General features: G+C 34.3%; 1 protein-coding gene across 1 annotated transcript; it reads right to left on the bottom strand.

Moving 5' to 3' along the window:
• Positions 1-2,902: 2,902 nt before the first annotated feature.
• LOC111913588 (zinc finger BED domain-containing protein RICESLEEPER 1-like) lies at positions 2,903-4,219 on the bottom strand. Its single transcript, XM_023909316.2, has one exon. The coding sequence runs from the start codon at positions 4,217-4,219 to the stop codon at positions 2,903-2,905; it is 1,317 nt and encodes a 438-aa protein (XP_023765084.2).
• Between the last annotated feature and the right edge of the window lie 18,007 nt (positions 4,220-22,226).

Genomic DNA, 22,226 nt, shown 5'->3' on the forward strand with positions numbered 1-22,226 from the left:
TTCCGAGCTATAATCCTCCTATAACATCATATATCTCTAATTAACACTTTCACCACTAAGGTTGACTACCCCTATCAAGTCAACACTGGTCAACTCTGGTCAACAGTCAACGGTCAACTTTGACCGGACTCGGCGAGTGCACTATGGCGACTCGGCGAGTCTATACGTGTTCACTGACTCTCTAAGATCCCCTCCTGACACGTCGAGTACACCCCCAACTCGACGAGTCCCACCTGGCATGAATCGCGGGGCCACCACGACTCAACTCGCCGAGTCTCAAGAACAACTCGGTGAGTTCCAGCTCGACTCAGTCCACCTGTCAACCCTCTCTAACTCTCCCTGACTCACTGAGTCAACCCTTAACTCGGCAAGACCACTCGCTGAGTGGTTAAGGACAATCTTCATGCTACTCGCCGAGTCTGTCCTTCGGACTCGGCGAGTCCATGCCATGCATCAACTCAATCTCGCTTCTGAGGTCATATCCGCTCCATCAACTCATAGATCTGGACCTCCTAAGCTCATTCATCACGTAAAGTCACAGTCTTGGCTACCATGCAACACCTACAAGGCTCTTTTTGGAGAAATGACCTCTAAGATGGCAACCCTAGTCTCCAAACCCAAAAGGAGGACATAAAGCATGGCATTTGGGACTCTCTGGACCTGCTAAGGTCCAGATCTAGGTACCATATCCCCATGGGACCTCTCACACTCCAAATACAAGGCAAACAAGGCATGAAGAAACCCTAGATTTGGCCATATCAACAAAAATACGAGAATAAGCTCTGAATGATACCTCAATAAGCTTCCTCTGACGAAATGGAAGTAGATCCAAGCTCCCCAACTCTCCTAGCTTGATTTCCCCCTTCCTTTCTTGCAATTACACACAAAATTGGTGAATAATGGCTTCTTATCTCACTCACAAGAACTCTCAGCCGCTTTGGTGCTCTCCAGGTCAAGGTAGCCGCAATGAAGGGCCATAAGGTCCTTTAAATAGGGCTTAGGACCGGGAAATTAGGGTTTCATTAAACAGCGAGGACTCGCCGAGTCCATCCCTTGGACTCGCCGAGTCCAGGCGCGAACCCGCGTCCAGAACCACGATCCTACTCGGCGAGTTTGAGCTCCAACTCGCCGAGTCCCCTCACAAAACACCAAAAATACATGAATAAAAGATACCTGGAAATCCGGGCTGTTACATCAAGCATACTAACATTCTTCATGTATCGTCCCGGCATCGGATCGAAATCCGGAAAGCATATAAACCTATATCAGGCCCCGCCCGACATCGGACCTTAATCCGAAACATACTATAGCCGACCTTGGTGCCTTCGACTCGTTCCTACTGGAGGGAAACTCACCTCGTAAGCTAGTTGTGAAATCTTGTGTGAGGAATTTCTGACGGCTGCTCCAATGACTCCTTGACTATCATTATTAGGGGTGTTCGCGGTGCGGTGCGGTGCGGTTTTGAGGCAAAACCGCAAACCGTACCGCATATACGGTTTGAGTTTTTTTGAAACCACAAACCGCACCGCGAAGGTTTTAAACCGCGTTTTGCAGTGCGGTTTAATGCGGGCGGTTTGTGCGGTTTGTGGTTTAAATGCGATTTATTGAACTGTGCGACTTTCATTTACAACCATGCAACAAAATCATATAACTAAGTATATTAAACGAGGTTGCCACCAAAATTCATAATATACTAAACATCTTCAAAAGTTCAAGTTTTAAATAGTAGAAATAACCAAAAGATATATTTCACATATTCACCAAAAGATATATTCTACATATTCACCAAAAGATATTTTCAATCTCCATTACACTATTGGATCTCCTTTCTTGTGATTTTCCATGTGAATTCTGCAAATATTAAACTTCAAAGTTTGTGAGCATGCATTTAACTAAATTTTAATAATAACTTAATCATGAAAACAATTTTGACACTACCAAATACTTACCACATTTTAACTTCTCTATTTACTCGTCAAAATATCTTAATCCATATCAACAACTTCACTTACATTATCTACAAGACGATATAATTTAAATTATATAAAAAATAAATATAATGAAAAAATCAATTAATATACCTAAATCAGCATATTCATACGCATCTATATCCTCTAGTAGTGAACCCATGTCTAATGCCAAAGTTGAAGTTCTTAACCAATTTTGACAGCATATCAAAGCTTGCACCATGCTAGGATTCAAAGAGCTTCGGAACGAATCAAGCACCCTTCCTCTTGTACTAAAAGCTGACTCGGATGCTACGGTTGAAACTTGAATGGCGAGAACATCACGAGTCATCATTGCCAATATAGGATATTTCGATGAAGATATTTTCCACCATTCCAGTATATCAAAATCTTTATTTTTTCTCTCCCCATCATTCCGTTCTTCCAAATACCTATCAAGCTCATTTGATGTATCAAATGCCCCATCTTTCTCACACTCCTTTTCAAATTCGCTCTCAAACATATTAAATGAATCGTCATCATCGTCTTCAACCATGAAGTTATTCAACGTTGAACATTTTTCTGGAATAGATGACCCGCTTTGCGGTACGCCAACTTCTGGATTTCTCAATTTAAATACATCGGCATAGTGAGAGAACAACTTTAACAAACAACAATTCACATAAGCGGTTATTGTGTCTACTTCTTTTAAACTATATAGCTTTTTCAAACACAATATCACAAATTTCATCTTATACCGAGGATCAAGAATAACAGCCACATAAAGAAGCACATTTTGTTTTTCCACACAGCCCCAATACTTGTCGAATTTAGTCTTCATCTTAGAAGCCATATCTTTCAAGATTGACTGGTCACTAGCGCATAATTTCAATAGTCTCCCACGTACAGTACATATTTCATGAAAATAAGAATTTGCAGTAACAAATAAAGAGGCACTAAACTTCGTAAAATATTTTCAGAAACTTACAAAAGATGGCACAGTTATCCCAATCTTTAGAAACTGGTGGTCCTATTAAACTCCTTCCATTTTGATCTTTATCACTGAAATATTTCACATAATGTTCATCTTCTTCTTCTAGCAACTTGAAAGCATCTAAATACTTTATTGCCCTATCCAACATTAAAAAGGTTGAGTTCCACCTTGTTGATACGTCCAAACAGATACTAGCTTTATCTTCTTTACAAGTACTCTTCACACAATTCTGAAAACTTCCTAATCTAGCTGGAGATGCTCTGATATATCTAACTGCATTACGAACCGCAACTATAGAAGCATTTAATTCTTTCAACCCATCACCTACAACTAAGTTAAGAATATGTGCTGAACACCTCATGTGCACAAACTCTCCATTACAAATCTCAGTCTTCCATATTTGCAATCGTTTCTTGATGTGACTAATAGCCACATTATTAGAGGATGCATTATCAACCATTATGGAAAATACCTTCTCGATACCCCACTCCTTTAAGCACATGTCAATTGCTTTTCCTATTGTTTCTCCTTTGTGATTAGGAATTTGACAAAAATTCAAAATCCTTTTTTGCATTTTCCATTCATGATCTATAAAGTGTGCTGTCAACACCATATAACAAACATTTTGAATAGAAGTCCATGTATCAGTGGTCAAAGAAACTCTTTGTGAATGTTTAAGAAAGTAATTCTTTAATTTTTTCTTCTCATCACGATATAAATTCTTGATATCCCTTGAAACTGTGGTGCGTGATGGTATATCGAACCCGGGGCATGGGACACTACAAAATAACTTAAAGCCTTCTTGCTCTACAAATCTAAATGACAATTCATCAAGGATAATCATCTTAACACATGCAAGCCTACAATCAGATTGGCTAAACCCAACAGCCTTTAAATTAGTTCCTTCAGCACTTCCACTCTTAGCCCCACATAACTTCTTCTGGAAAATCAAAGTTTTTTGTTTTTTATCTTCCATTCTGAGTGAATTTTCGTGTGGGCACTGATTAAGCAAATGATTTCTAAGGGTACTTGTTCCATATGCTCTGTCACCACCAGCATAAGACTTATCGCAAAGCTTACATACAACCCTAGGAGCCTTTGGATCGTCATTGTTTTTAACAAAATGCTGCCAAACATCTGATTCTTTTCTTGATTTTTTCTTAGCTCCTGGAGGAGGTTTAGAAACATTACTAGAATCAAATGGACGTGAACTCACTACATGTTCGGTAGAAACTGGAATTGATGATGGGGAGTCAATCTCTGGTGCACTTTCCTCCATCTACAGGAAAAGCAAAACAAAAAATACAAATAAATAAAATCATAGCGTTATTGATCATTCAAATATATTGAAGTTACTAGAAAACTTCAAAAGGGATCAAAGGGAAGAAGAACAAACCGATTAATACCCTGTGTGATGTGTAATCCTTGATCGATTATGAATCACCGTTGCTTACTGAAACTGGAATCAAAGAAGAAAATATCAACTTTAAACTAGAAGCGTCTTTGCGTCTTTGTGGTTATTCTTGATCAGTATGTCCTAATCCCTATGGTTTGACCTTGCTTTTTTTTCAATTTGCATGTATTGTAAAGAACCGACGTCTATTAGATATTTTCAAGTATATAATTTATTAGTTATAATAATTAATCATTTTTATTGTCTCTTTATACTTTTACTAGATGCATGCAACGTCTATTATATAATTCCAAAAATATAATTTATTAGTTATAAGTTATAACTTATAATATTTATTCATTGTATTTACTTTTTTTTTACATTCACATGTTAAACAAACAGGAAGTAAGAATTATTCACAACCACATGCTAAACTATTTTTACAGCCACACGTTAAGTAATTTTTATAGCCACATATTATTAAGCTTTAACCATTTAGATAATTTGGTATAGTTAATAAAAATTCACACACACACACACACACACACACACACACACACACACACACATATATATATATATATATATATATATATATATATATATATATATATATATATATATATATGGTCCGGTGCAGTGCTGTTTGAACCGCGGTTTTGAAACCATAAACCGCAAACCGCACCGCATAGTATGGTTTGCAAAAATAACAAACCACGAACCGCACCACAAATGTCCAAAACCGCATTATGCGGTGCGGTGTGGGCGGTTTAAGCGGTTTGTGCGGTTTGGTGCACACCCATAATCATTATCACAATAACACTTACTCAAAATCTGATAATCCGTCTTAGGGTAAAATGACCATTTTACCCCTGGTCAAAGTCAACGTCCTGGGTTGACTCAACTCTCCGAGTTCTATGAATCAAAAACCCTGAAATCACGATCCAACTCGTCGAGTCATCCCCCTGACTCGTCGAGTTCCCTGACTACTCATAGTAGCGATTTGGCAAATCAACTCGTCGAGTCCCTTCGCAGACTCATCGAGTTCTACCTTGTACAACGTCGGGACAAAACGACTCAACTCGTCGAGTCCCTCTCTAGACTTGCCGAGTTCCTTAGTCTGTTTGGGCCATCTTAAAGGATTAAGCCCCTACCCTTCAGATCCAAACTCCATATTTCATCTACATACCGGAAATGCCCTTTTAAGGCTAAAGTTTCCAACTTTACCCGTTATTAGTTCTTCTTAATGGGTTTAGCTAAAACCCTAGTTCTCTAGGACATAGGTCTTGGTCCCAAAGCCATAATACTTCAAACTAAAGCATACTAACATAGATCTAGGCCTTAGACATCATTTGAACACGTAAAGCTCCTAACTTTCCTTCCATGCTAGGCCTTTTGGGGATTAAAAGGCCATAATAACACCTTATAGCTTGCATGAGGCTTCCATGGTCATAAAGTTGCACCTTTATGCCATGAAACCCCTTCTAGACCCCAAATCTGAAAGGTAGATCACTTGGGACGTCCATATCCCAAGGACTAAGCTTATTGGACCAAAATCCCCCATGAAATGATAAGAAGGAGATCTAACAAGCTACTAAGCAAGGTTGAGGCTTGCTTACCAGAAAATAAAGAGGATGAGATGTTGCTTCTAGATCTACAATCTTCTCTTAGAATCCTCTAGCTTCTTCTTCTTCTACAAGCTTCAAATCACACAAATTTCACTAAAAAATGGCTCACAAGTTCACACAAGGCTCTAGGGTTTCGTGGATTAAGGTTTGGGACTTGGAGGTTGGAAATGAGGCCATAATTTGGGGGTTAAGATGCTTAAATAGGGTGAAAAACCCTGGAATAGGGTGCAAAACCATGGAATTAGGGTTTCATCCTGACAGCCCTACTCGTCAAGTCGAGGCTCTCAACTCGTCGAGTAGGCGACTTAAATCCCGCGTCCAAATCTCGTTTCTACTCGACGAGTAGCTCTTCAAAAATGAATAAGTTATAATTAAATGTGTACCATGAATCAGGCGTTACATTATTACTCCTTAATTTATGAGGTGTTATAAACCTAATTAGTTGGAGAGAAGCTTCGAGATACGATTTGTCGTTATTAGAGTATGACTCTAAAATTTTAATTTGATGTGAAGTATGAATCATCTCATGATCGAACCATTTCAATAATACATGATTCCTCCTCTTAGTCAAAAAATTGCACTAATATTGTCTTCGAGGATCAATTTGTAACATGGTTCCACAATCATTAAGACGGTCAAAAAACATGATACTAAAGTACTCTCATTTCCTTTCAGTTTGGAGAAAAATTTATCTTTTTGCCTAATAGATTCTTCTTATTCGTTCTGCCACTCTTTGAAACTTTTCAAAGTATCATAATTGTGCTTAATCTTTTAAACACAACCATATTTTCTGAAAAGCACCAGTAAATCATGACGAATAAAGTTATCATCCTTTGTGGCAGATCTGAATAGTCCACATCATTGTGTACTATATCCTTTAGTCCTTCACTTGACTCACATAAACATGTGATCAATGAATTAGTCATAATCTTCCAATGATCAAGATTTTCATACATCACACTATTCAAATTGCATGACTCCAAGTTTCTATCTAATTGAAACTTGGGTGATGAGAATTCCTTTTCACTTGGTTGATTATCACCTTTCCACAAATGACATAATTAAAAATTAAATCCACTTTTAATATTGCTAATAATAGAAATATAACCACCAATTTTCATAAGTGCCATTGCAAAGGAATATAAAGTAAATAATCAAAATTTCACCTTTATTGATAATAAGCGGAAAAAATTGTCCTTACAATGAAAATATATGAAAACCATGTTTCTATATATTTCCTAAGCAATCTATCAATTCATCATAACTCCTAAGAGTAGCTTCCAAAATCTGATCATCGAACCATGCGACCAAAATCCATCTCTCACGATCAGATTCAAATAACTCTTCTTAAGCTTCATTCTTTCTCTTAGATCCTGCAAAACATCAAAATGTGACTATCACATCATGTATTAAGAATCTATGAATAGGAACTTAATAAAATAATGGAGTTAGATAGTAGATGTACATGAAGTAGAGTCACACGACTTGACTTTACTATCTTTAAGATCTTTCAAATAGTATGGGCAGCTTTGCATCCAATTCCCCTTCATTTGGCAATAGAAACATATGGACCTTTCAGGAATAACACATGGAACTATCTCAAAACTAGCCTTTCTCTTTACCATATGGTTAAACGATTTGACCTTGGTCAATCCCTTTCCATTGGGAAGAGAAACCTTTTCTGAACTACCATTGTTGCCATTGTCGATGTCCATGGAAATTTTGGAGATAGATCCTTCAAACATTTTGGCTTGAATTGTGATCTTAAGCATTTCTGCTTTAGCAGCAATAAACATATATGTTAGATCAATTAGGGCCACGTCGTGGTCCCTCATATAGTAGTCTTTGATGAACTGACTATATGATTTAGGAAGCGAAAGTAGAACCAAGTCAATGGCTAGCTCCCTCGGTAAAACGACACCCAACACCCCCAATCTGTCAATGTGCGACTTCATTTTCAGAACATGCGCACACAGAGACTTTCCATCTTGATGTTTACGTGCCAACATGGCTTGAGTAACTTTATATTTTTTTAGCTTGAAGGAAACATGACTAGGGAAGAGTCACTGGAGGAGGATGTTGAAGAGTTGGAGAAGAGTTATTTCGATTTCCACCATTGCTTGAAGAAGGGAACATTCTTTCACCTTGATCAACATATGGAAGATCATCTTCAGATAAGGGAAAACCATTTCCAGAAGAACATGGAAGACCATTGTTGTCTGAGCTTGACATATACAATAGGAGAAAAGAGAATTCAAGTTATTTGATTTTAATCCTTAATTATTTACCCATAAATTTAAATTAAGGCTAGGATCCATAATTTCGATTCGAACTTTGAAGAGGGATGTCATAATCAATTTCGAATCTATTTTAGGTAGGTAAGGCCTTTACCAATTTCAATCTCATGAAACTCTTAGATCTTTGTGATTCATTAAAATATTCAGTGGCATGTTTAATCTCGATTGTGCTCTCACTTTTGTGACTGGGATGCCGAGGATCACAAACGAGATGTAAATAACCATGAAAATTTGCTTGGTACTCTCGATGTCATTTATCATCTAATTTTAATGTGTCGGTTAACCACTCCATTAATCAATGATAATTTACGATACACCCATTGCCACTCTTTATTAGTCCATATTAGTATGTCGGTTAACCACACACGCTCCACTAGCGACCAATAAGGTGCAATGTGCAATTTCATGGTTTAGCATCAAATTCACATTTTTCCTAAAGTAACTAAGAGTGAGATTTTAGAAAATAGTTTAGTTACTTTTATCATCAAACTTTTAATGAGGTTATGTCCTATCAAATCCCTTCGGCTAACAACCCTCGACCAATCAAGGGAGCAGTGGGTAAGAGTGAATACCAATAGCGGTCATTTTATAGGCCCCTTCCTTAAACTTCCTTTATAGATCGGCTTCGTAAATGAGGTGTAGTAGCGGTTCGACTGACTTAGTCTTATATATGTAGTATATATTAAACTTTAATAATACACATAGTATAAGGTGTATTTTAAAACATTTTTAAAATAGCAAGGGTTTAATCCTTTAATAAATTAAACTTTTAATTTAATTAAATTTAAACAAATTTATCGATTTATTAATTATGTTTTAATAAGATTAATAATAAAACCCATAAGGATGTATTTTAAACCTTTCCAAATACTTGGGTTTTTAATTCTTTGTGACATCCCCAATTTTCAAAACCGGAAAAAAAAAATTTACGCTTTAAAAATCATAATATCTTTTATTGCGGAAATTCCCAGTACATTAAAACGATTTGAGTACAAAATATTGTCTCAAAATAATATAACTCTAGGGATGTCATAACTGATACACAACATTGATGGGTTTTTGGCCATAAGAACATCTTATGTGCTCATACAAACCCTAATGCTTGGATCTAGGTTTCTCTATTGTACATGCAAGTTATCCAAGACTATAAACCCTAGATCTAGAATATGATAATCAATATAACATATGAATTAGGGTTTAGATCATACCTTGATTGTTATGTAGCAATAACAATCTCAAATCTCCTTGTAATGACATTAGAAAGCTTAGAGTCACAAATGTCACTCCTTTAATGGTTTACAAACACCAAGAGCAAGAGGATGAAGAAGAGAAGAGAAGGAGGCTGCCCAAAACGTGTAGAAACCCTAATCAAATAGTTCACCACGTTTTTGAGCCATAAGGGTCCTTTAAATAGAGAGGCTATTAGGGTTATCTAACAAGGAAACCATAATTTGGATGCTTAAGCCCTAAGCAACCCATGGACTCCTTCCTTAACAAGCCTTGGACGATTTCTAATGGGTTTCCCCATAGAATTCGTCCAACCTTATATTATAAGGTAATCCATGGCCCAATTGCAATTATCTTATAATTACAATTCCAATCCCCTAAGCTTAATTAATCTCTTTTAGCCACAAACTTAATTCTTATTAATTCTTGACTAATATTAATTAAACAATATGATTTCTCATTTAATATATTATTCTCATAATATATTAATAAATCATATTTAATCCTTTCTCTCCATAATTCATCCTATCAAGTTGCTTTGGTAAAGGCAACCCAAAAGGACCACGCACCATCGGGTCAAGTACATACCAAAATAGTTATGGACTTAGACACTAATCCAACAGTCTCCCACTTGGATAAGTCTAATAACTATTCTGCGTATTACTTCAGATCCCGATCTGCAATCGTAGCTTTCTAAAGCCGCTGTCAACTCTGATCTTATCAGATACGCGTGTCCTTTAGATAAGGGATCACATATTCCTTCATTCTAGATATCGTATAGACTGAGACATGGATCTAAATTATTCTCTCTGTCTATGTGTTGTTTCCCGAATTCAGATTTATGACGACTGACAATAGACTACAATTGAACACATCAATTTAGTCCCGGCTTGGCCAAGCACTTAGGTGCCATCACTAAATCATCGAGGGGCCCACATATATCGCTTTTATCCTACTTTGGATAAAAGGAACGGATAAACTTTGACTCAATGCTCGCTTGCACTCACTTACCGAATTACACACAACAATATGTTTTATAACACCAAGGTACTAGTGCGTTTACATATTATCAATGTGCAGCCGACTCGCAAGATACAACTCACACATCTCGGTTTCAAGAATATAAGATGTTATCGTCTCACCAATCACTCGTGATAAAATCCAAGAAGTGATCCAAGTGAGCGTGGGTTTAATCCAATGCTCAAATCATATTAATAAGCACTCATGAACGTTGCAGCAAACATTTGCTTATGTCTAATGCTCTTTAGACAATCCACACACCAATTCACGACAGTCTTCATTCATATCTACTTCCAACATATGAACGACTGTGGCCCGTTTGAATAATTTGACTGTTCTCAACCAATTAAATTATTCAGGAAGTCAAAACATGCAAAGTGAAACACATGAATAATACTAATCCCATATGGCCTCAAACCTTTGAGTATAAATACAACACCTTTTATTTATCACCATATCGATTACTCATTATTTTTCGTTTCGGGTAATCTACTTCTTACTTGAATTACAACACTTGTCCCATGCTCTTAGCATGCACACAATGTTTACCTATGGTTCTTACTTTGTGAAATAGATCAAATGAAAACATTTCCAATCATACTCATTTCACAACTCCCAATCCTTTTTCATAAGTGGAATAATATCAAATTCTTGCCACTTATGGAATATGTTAGATTCTAACATTTTATGCAATGATCCTTTCGTAATGTCACTGCACTAAAGTCACAATGACTATTGCCAATGAAATTACAAAGTCCTCTATTGGAGATTGTTACAATACAATTCCTTAAATGTGATGTCTCTCACTCAAAGTACATTCCTTTGAACATCCTTTTGCATAAAAGTTTCTAATCTAAACATTGATTCTCAATATCTAACTCCGAATATGGAAACTTTTCCGTACTTACCATATGACAACTCATTCTCAATAGAATCTTATCTATTTATAGTAATGTCGATATGGTCCATCCAATACTATACTTCACAAGCGACCAATCCTCGGCGAACTTTGGATTGTCCTTTGATAGTTGTTTAATTATTTTAGTCAAAAAACGATTCTTGTCCTTTTTCCCTCTAAATGCGATAGACATTTGGAAAATTTTAGAATGGTCAAATATTATAGCATTTGCAATCGATCCTATACCCGAAGCGTATGGGACACAATGCATAATGTCTTACATAAAGATTCGATACTTTATCAATCTTCTGCCATAATATTTTATGTGCTAGTTCTCTCAATTCGAAATATGAAGATGAATGCCATGATCATAATCGAAATTTAAGAACACACTATGTATCCTTTGACTAATATTATTAATATTCCACAACCTAAGCCTTTAGATTTGAAATGAAACATAATATTCTCTCCCTTAATTATAGCAAAACAACTTTTCAACCATTGCGACTTTGCAAAGTATAACTCTTGTTTTCTATAATTAATATTGCTAACTTGCAATACTTGCCTTAATAATCATACAAGCATAACATTTATGCTCCCACTATCACGATGATTATTACAAACATAACGCTTATGCTCCCACTAGCTTTGACATGTATTCAGAAACAACTTAACTTTCAGAAAAACAATGCCTATTGAATTTCTTTAAGTTCATATTTCTAATACCCAATGCTTTGATAATCTTTTATCAAGGCTTCTTGAATTTATACACCTTTGTCTTAGATAGCTCATATGTGTGTCTAAAACAATTCAGACTAATTGCCAAATCTCACAATTCGAATCATGGAAAGGGATACCGTAACCATAATCGAATCCGAGAATCAAATTTTCATAATCGCTATCTTCTTAAAATCTCTCTTAGTGGTGTATGTGTTTCTATCCATGTGAATTTGTCAAAACCAAAGTTTACGACAAATTCAAACTCATGTGGAATGAACTTTCTTAATCTTGATTTCTTGCCTTATGGTAACACAGCTGCCCACCATGTCTTCCAAGTAGTTAAGCAGCTCACCCTTGCCTATCAATGTACTTTTCATTGATCAAGGTCCTTGCCTTTTATGCTTTCAAATGAGAACTCATAGGACCCACATGCATAATTAAGTCAATTGGAACGGCACAGAAACAAGGTAATGTCAACACGATAGGTTGTAAACCTCTACTCGTGTGCTAGTGATGATCGATAAGGTTTATTCTTGATTTGTTCTTGAAACCTTTCAAGACTATTAAGACTCCCACTGACTCCTTGACATATAAGATTCTCTTGTCAATAAACATTTCTTGACAACCAAATATTCAAGAGTTAGTGTAGCCTTTATCAAGACAAAACATTTCACAAAATTGGTCCTAGTTGGTCTTTGTCTTATCCAAGACATCACAACTTTCCAATTTCAAATGTGCGAGAATAGGAAAGCCTTTTTCCAAATTCTACATTTGATGAATGTTATAAACCTTCTTAAGACTTGTCACTCAATATTACAATCTTAACTCTAAGACTTGTTTTGGAATGAAGTATGATTGACTTCTTGATCTAACCATTTCTTCAATTCTTGATTCCTCTTCTTATACATACACTTGTACTAAGACTTATTTAGAGGATCAATTGAAATATGGTTCTTAATCATTAAGACATATCATAAAGTATAAAAGGTACTCTCCCTTCTTCTTAGAATAGAGAAACTTTTATCTTTCTGCTTACTTGATTCTTTTATTCGTTCTGCTATTGATTTAAACCTTTTTCAATCAATTCAAAATTACACCTAATCTTATAAGTATAATCATATTTACTAATCCTTTAGTAAATCATGACGAATATCTTTGTTACCTTTGTGGTGGACTTGATCAACACACAACTTTGTGTACTCAATCTCCTAGTCCTTCACTTGACACTTTGTCAATGAATTAGTCTAATTTCCAAATATGAAATTTCTCATTCATCGTGCAACCAAGTTGCATGATTCCAAGTTTCTGTCCACTTGAGACCTGGGCGATGAGAAACTCTCCCTATTTGGTAACTTCTTGACATTTCCATAAATAACATAATTGAGAATCTCATCCATTTGTTGTAGAAATATGCGAACATCAATTTTTCATAACGATTTCATTGCAAGGAAATAAATAAATAAATGAGTCAAAACAAAATTTATTTTATTCATAAAAGCAGCGGAAAACATTTGTCCTTACAATGCAAAATCAACTGAAAAACTATGTAGCCAAAAAGAAAAATTTCTAACAACTCTATCATAACTTCCTAAGCTCAAAATCTAATCTTCAAATCCATGCGATCGAGATCCATTTCTTTGTGATTCGATTCATCTTGCTCTTTCATCAAGCTTCCTCTCTTTTCACTGATCCTGCAAAACATTCAAATGTAATCTTATCACATCATGTATAAAGAATCAACGAATAGGAACTTAATGGAGTTAGATAGTGGATTTTACCTTAAGCATAGCCATACTCTTTGACTCTCCCATCTTCTGGGCTCTTCAGGCTCTTAGGGCAGACTTGTATCCAACGCCCTTTCTCTTGGTAGCAAACGCAGGTCGGTTCTCGTAGAACGTCCTCGGAAGCATGGTTGGTTGACTTTCCTAACAAATACGCTCCATTGCTTTGCCAAATCATTTATGATTCAGCAGCAATGAGCATGTAAGTTAGGTCAATGAGGTTTTCGTCATGATCCATCATATAATACTTTCTTTTGAACTCATTATATGATTCAGGGAGTGACTGCAGAACCCAGTTCACAACCAACTTATCAGGGAATGATGCACCCAACATTATCAACCTATCGATGTGTGATTTCATTCCTAGAACGTGGGCACACACGGGTTTACCATCTTCATGTTTCATTTCCAATAGGGCTTTCGTGACATTGAATCGTGGAATATCATCTTCATGTGGAATGCTTGTTCCCCGGGATTTAGGAAGACCATAGTTGTCGTACTTTGATATTTACAAAACAGGAGAAAAATAAATTCAAGTTAGTTGATAGATTGAGTCCTTAATAAATCACCCAAATGAGATATTAAGGCTAGGACCCAACACAACACGCTACAACCTAGAAAAGGGATGACGTAATCTAATTGCAGAATATTTGAAGGTAAGTGAATGACGATTCACTAATTTCCACCATGAAAAACGAAAAAGAAATTTAAGTTTTAAATTTGTGAAAACTCCTAGATCCTATGAGATTCATTGAACATTTCAATGGCATGTTTAAATCTCGATATGCCCCTCAAATTTGTGACTGGAATGCCGAGGATCACAAAGCGGGTGTGAATAACCATGCAAACTTACATGGTGCCCCCACATATTACAATCACCTATTCGATGTGCCGGTTAACCACACACGCTCCACCGAACTATGACAAACATTGAGTCACCCTTTGCTACCTTTGCTTAGAACCATTTAGTGTGCCGGTAAACCACACACGCTCCACTAACGTCTTTGCAAGGGTACAAAGTGTAATTTCATAGAATTGCATCAATTCACTTTTGCCTAAAGTAACTAAGATTGGGAATTTGTAAAACATATAGTTACTTATGTACTTCATTATACTTATAATGGAAGGTTTCTGTCCTATCCTACCCGTTCGGCTAACGACCCTCCACTAGTTAAGAGTGCGGTGGGTAAGAGTGGATACCCATTCAATCGCCATTTTATAGGCAATTTCCTTAAACACCCCTTATAGACACGCTTCGTGAATGAGGCCTACTAACGGTAAGACTGACTTTTACTCATACATATATATAATGTTAGACTTTGAATGTTATATATAGTATAGGGTGTATTTTACACTTTTAAAATACTAGGTGGTCAAATTTAACAATTATACTTTTAATTCAATTAAATTGTAAACCAAAACTTTATGGATTTATTAAACATTTTTTAATTATACATCTTAATTAATTAATAAAACCATAAGGGTGTGATTTGAACTTTTCAAAACACTATTAGGGTTTTAGAATTTAACATTCCTAAATTAAACTTTTAATCAACCTTTAAATTCCAAAACTTGAGGGCAAGTTTTGAAACATTTCAAAACATTAGGGTTTAGAATTTAAATATACATCAAAATTAAACTTTTAATCAAAATTAAAATTCCAAAACTTGAGGGCAAGTTTTGAAACCTTTTCAAAACATTAGAGTTTCAACTATTTAAATTTCAAAACAAAACTTTTGAGTTCAAATTTAAACTATAAAACCTAAAGGGGAACATTGAAACTTTTCATAACACAAGGATCAAATAACAAATAATATAAATTAAACAATTAATCTTATCATTATCTATATTTGACCTAATTTCAATTTCTTGCAAAATAAGCTACCCAATTAATACAATAATCAAACTTTATCATATAAGGAAGTTATTATCTAATCAATTGGTAATTATCTTTTGTTTAATCAAGGATATACTCATAAATATGTATAAAATTGGATTTTAATGATCTAAAACAGATAAGGCAAGTATCCATGAGTAAAACAGCAAGAAATCCCGAAATCCCCTCTTTCTAACGCTCGAACTCGCCGAGTACCACACTGGACTCGCCGAGTTGAGGCCTACTCGCCGAGTACACTGTGGTACTCGCCGAGTTCATTAGGCAGAATGTCCAAAAACGATTTTGCAACTTGAATAAACACACAATGCATCAATACAATAGAAACCAATCAAGGCTCTGATACCACTGATGGGTTTTGGCCATAAGAACATCCTATGTGCTCATACAAACCCTAATGCTTGGATCTAGGTTTCTCTATTGTACATGCAAGTTATCCAAGACTATAAACCCTAGATCTAGAATATGATAATCAATATAACATATGAATTAGGGTTTAGATAATACCTTGATTGTTATGTAGCAATAACAATCTCAAATCTCCTTGTAATGACTTTAGAAAGCTTAGAGTCACAAATGTCACTCCTCTAATGGTTCACAAACACCAAGAGCAAGAGGATGAAGAAGAGAAGAGAAGGAGGCTGCCCAAAACGTGTAGAAACCCTAATCAAATAGTTCACCACGTTTTTGAGCCATAAGGGTCCTTTAAATAGAGAGGCTATTAGGGTTATCTAACAAGGAAACCCTAATTTGGATGCTTAAGCCCTAAGCAACCCATGGACTCCTTCCTTAACAAGCCTTGGACGATTTCTAATGGGTTTCCCCATAGAATTTGTCCAACCTTATATTATAAGGTAATCCATGGCCTAATTTCAATTATCTTATAATTACAATTCCAGCCCCTTAAGTTTAATTAATCTCTTTTAGCCACAAACTTAATTCTTAGTAATTCTTGACTAATATTAATTAAACAATATGATTTCTCCTTTAATATATTATTCTCATAATATATTAATAAATCATATTTAATCCTTTCTCTCCATAATTCATCCTATCAAGTTGCTTTGGTGAAGGCCACCCAAAAGGACCATGCACCGTCGGGTCAAGTACATACCAAAATAGTTATGGACTTAGACACTAATCCAACAAACATATGTTACAGCGTAAAGACCTAGCGGTCCTGAACTCTATTGCAGGTCTTCTCTCAGCATCATACTCGATTCTTCAATAGTCTTACACTGCTACCTGTGAAGCATATAAATTGAGTGGGCCAGGTTGGGAAACCTGGTGAGATACATAAGGTTTTCAATCCCACAATGTGATAATAATGTATATCTCAAACCTGCAAAACCATTGTTATTATTAACATAGATATATCATATCTCTAAAACAATCTATACCATCCCGTCGATCCCCACGTACTGATCCAATACAATGATCTTACAAGATCTAGCCTAAAGGATAAATATGAACAACAAACTGACGACGCTGCTTTGAAATTTCCCTGACAGCAAAAGAAGATCAATAAAGACATCAAATGAGGGGAATGGAATAATTTTCACCATGAACCTCCATTCGTAAAAACCACAAGACAGTTTAGTCAGGGGTAGTTATCTAGATAACAGTGCCTAGCAGTGGTCTGACACCATGGGGTATTTTACCCCCAGAATCACCCTATCCGGCAATACAACATCAGACATACCTAGTAGTGGTCTATTACCGACACACTTTATTAGGCAGTCTACGAAGTTCCCTCAATTACTTTGTGAAAGGAAACGCTGACACATGAAGCTCGTCCAATCACTTCATAAAAGAAACGATGACTCCAAAGCTCTTCAAAATAAAAAATATGGGGAAATACTAATAGAGTACTCCCGTATGCTCCTGTAACCCGACACACAATAGTGTCAAAAAAGACTTTGTACATGATAGTACTTCTAGCATATTATAGTACCCAGGTATGAGTAGGACTGGTACCCCAGAACATAATAATACCCTGACACAAGTAGCACCTAAGACACATAGCTTTGAAAAAGACTACGTACATAAAATGTACTTCGGTATGTAGGACGTACTCCACCGATCATCAATCTCAGCACACACGTACTCTTAATAAGAGGCTACCCAATGTCTAAACTTAATTGAATTAAGCACCCCCCTTTTAACTCTTATCTCATCACTAGGCATATCTACAATGCTTATAATCAATTTTCAATACCATCTCCGTTTAGGCAACGCTAACTAGTGTATACTTAACACAAAGTTTTAGGTATTATTTTACTTTTTTAGAAATAATACTTCTATTATTATTATTATTATTGTTATTATTATTATTATTATTATTATTATTATTATTACCACGTAATAATATCATATATATATATATATATATATATATGCATCTTAACACATATAGAACCAGAACATGTTTGCACATTGTATATCATCAAATATATATCTAACACATATAACTAACATATAAACTTTCAACAAATATTTAAAATTTTAATTAATACTTGTATTAAAATCATATTTATGAAAGTAACTATACACTCACTTGGATAGTTAGTGGAAACTAACTACTATTCTGACTCCAACCTCAATACTACTTGCCAACTTATTAACTTGCCAAAACCTTATCTCGTTATGTGAACGTATTCTCGTAATCGACATCACAACACACTTCTTTTATCTACAAGTCACCGCTCGAAGGTTGGAAATTTCAGTCGAAGAAATACAACGCTTTATGCTATTTATAATTGGCTATGATACCGTGCCGATACTCCAACCAATATAATTCCTTGATCTTAAAATTTCTATAATCTCATCATATTCCTTAATCCCTCAAAGCTTCTCAAAATAAACATTTTTTTTAGTAGTTATCATTTGATACAAGAAAGTCACTTGTGCCGTCTCTATTTATAGTAAGCTTTTGATGTTATGTAAATTTCCAAAGAAAACCTTAGTCACTAAAAGTGACTAACACGTATCTTAATAGACCAACACGTATTACCTCAAGAGTGTGAGTCATTTTTTTTAGATAACCTTCAACACCTATACCTTAACTTGCAAGAATATATATATATATATATATATATATATATATATATATATATATATATATATATATATATATATAGAGAGAGAGAGAGAGAGAGAGAGAGAAAGAGAGAGAGAGAGAGGTGGGTTCAATTGAGAAAATAAAAAAAGGTTGAGAATGGGGGAATCATTCTCAGCCACTCCATTAATCTAAGCATAAAAGACATGGTGGCAAACTTGTAAATATGATAATAACCTTCAATATCAAATACGTACTGTATAGAAATAGATAACAATTCAAACACATTTCTAATCGATCGTTCATCATCCAAATTTCTCCTCCAACCTTCAACAATCATCCAGATTTCTTCAATTAAACCATCATCCAATGTTAATGAATCATCAATCTTTGTCAATAACATGTTTATCAACATGATTCAACAGTTAACAACAAAAATTCGTTTTTGGTTCTTTTAATCCAACCTTCAATTGTGCTTGAATACGATTAGATCTTCAACATCTACGATAAGTTATACTCCCAACGTTATTAGATCAACATCATCGATAATCAACAAAAAATCCATTTCATATCATTCATTCAACATCGATTATCTAATAAAACTTCAAAATTGAGGTTAGAAAAAGATCAAATCGTTTTTTTTTAAATTTCATATAATTCTCTATCAATCTACTCTTTTGTAAGATTTAAATAGTCAAAATATCATGTTTTTAACATTTTTAAAAAAAGTTAAATTGTATGCACTCCAACTGTTTGATGAAATGCATAAACTAAATTATCACGTTATATTCATATATGAATATATTTTCTCAGTATATGATTATTAAAACAAAAAAACAAATATGCAAGTCTGTATGTTATTCATATGTGAATAACATATAAAAATTATATATATTTGTGAAAATACCTTGTAATATTCATATGTGAATATACTGTGTAATATTCATATGTGAATATATTGTGCAATATTCATAAGTGAATATATTATCTAATATTCACAAATGAATATACTATGTAATATTCACATGTGATATATCATGCAATACTATGTAATATTCAGATATGAAAATATTATCTAATATTTATAAGTGAATATACCATCTAATATTAACAAGTGAATATACTATGTAATATTCATAAGTGAATGCATCGTCTAATATTTAAATATGAATATACTATGTTTATTAATTGCTATATTCATATATGAATGATACTTAAATTGTAAAAAAATTAATCATAATTTTTATTCATAACTGAATAACGAATGTACTGTAGTAAAAACCTGATTCATTTTTATTCACTTATGAATAACGATAGCTGAAAATATAAAAAAATAAATTTTTTATTTTATCTTAAAACTATATATCAATATGGATGTCTATTTGTAGAGAATAAAAAATCATGAATTTTGGTATATTTAAAATCATTTTTTGATAAAAATAGCTTCTTAAAAAATAAAAAAAACGAAAAAACTATATTTTTGTATATATTAAGGTAATGATTAATATAGTTTAAGGAAATATGTTTTGTTGGAAAACACATGTCTATTCATTTCCCATTTCTGCTGGTACGACGGAGGCTTTTGCCACAAAAATAAATGAATAGCTGAGAATGATTCCCCCATTCTCAACTTTTTTTTTTCTCAATTGAACCCTCCTCCTCCTCCTCCTCCTCCTCTCTCTCTCTCTCTCTCTCTCTTTATATATATATATATATATATATATATATATATATATATATATATATATATATATATATATATATATATATATATATATATATATATATATATATATATATATATATATATATATATATCGTTTCTTGCTTTTTACCTTAATAAAAATCCTAATTATTTAAATATTATTTGTACATTCCTAAAACAATAGGATACATATTACCTTTAATATAACGGTTTAAATATCTTTATTAACTTATAATTCATATTTCTTAGGGAGCTGATCCATACATAATACTTTTTTTTCCATACACAATAATTTGTGCTTTAAAATGTTGTATTGCACAACTATATAATACATAAATTGTTATGTATGATAAAAAAACAGTTGTATACGAATCAATTCCCTATTTCTTATATATCAATCAATAAATTTCAAAATATTTCCAAATATATAATGGATATTGTTTTATGATTATCTAAATTTAATAATTCATAGCTAACATCGTATAATATACATCATCGTTATCGTTGAAAAATAGGCGTTACAAAAAAAATATTGTTTCAATGCTTGGGTTCACACTTTAATGTATGTTATCAAATACACCTTATAACATATATAGTGAGATTTTTAGTGTTGTTACAACTTTTGTTAAGATTATTTATCCTAAATAATCTTTTATTTAAAATATGTTATTTTATCGCACTTCGATAATTTTATATAAAGATTTATACAAATATTATATGCCCATAATATTTTAATTGTTCGATAAAGCAAATATTTAGTATTATTATTCCTTTAACATCTAGCCCTAACTTATAAGCGTTACAATTCTCCCCCACTTAGGATGATTTCGTCCCCGAAATCACAACTCAATGAATATATGTGATCTCCACCACTTGCTTTCGGTTTTTTTCCTAAGTCCTTAACATCAAAACTGAACTCGAGTTGTCCTTAACACTTTTTCCTTAATAGTTGATTCTCCCCCACTTGGGTTCGAACTCGCATCTACTGCTATTCACAACCCATCAAAGCCCAAGCTGGCTCTGCCTATGTGGTTTGTGTCTCCCTTGTAATATACTCATGATTGTCATTTTAATATTCCTAATATAATATCACTACTTATGCCCACAACATGTGATGTTCTTGCATATGGCGGCCACAAATTGATTAAAATCTTGACAAGCACGAAGTCGTGTATCGATGTACACATATAAAATAATACAAGAGGTTTTAGTAACATAATGGAAATTACTATCAACAACGGCTACCACTCTACTAGCCTCGTGAGAGAGAATCAATAGATTTGAACCTATTGCCAATGGTGGTGCTTGAACTTGCACCCGCTCTTCGTCCTTTGTTGGACCTTCAGTTCTAACCCTCGAGTTACAAAGTCAACTTTTCATCGGAGACTACTGCTCCATTCTACATTGGGTTGTAAACTCAACCAAATATAAGGTCTTTCCTTTGGATAAAGTAATAGACTGAATGGCCAGACTATAATGACCTTCCATTACAAAGTGCAACGAACTAGTCTCTTGCCTCTATGAGCCAAACACTAACACGTAAGAAACCTTCCTTCATGTTCTAATGCGGTACAATCATAGCATTTCTAGCTAATGAATGCTTAGTCCTTTAACAAAGGCTATTATACTTCTATCGTTCACCTCGGTCATTTTCCTCTTCAATCT

This window comes from Lactuca sativa, chromosome 1 (assembly GCF_002870075.4).
Source record: "Lactuca sativa cultivar Salinas chromosome 1, Lsat_Salinas_v11, whole genome shotgun sequence".
NCBI classification, from domain to species: Eukaryota; Viridiplantae; Streptophyta; class Magnoliopsida; order Asterales; family Asteraceae; genus Lactuca; species Lactuca sativa.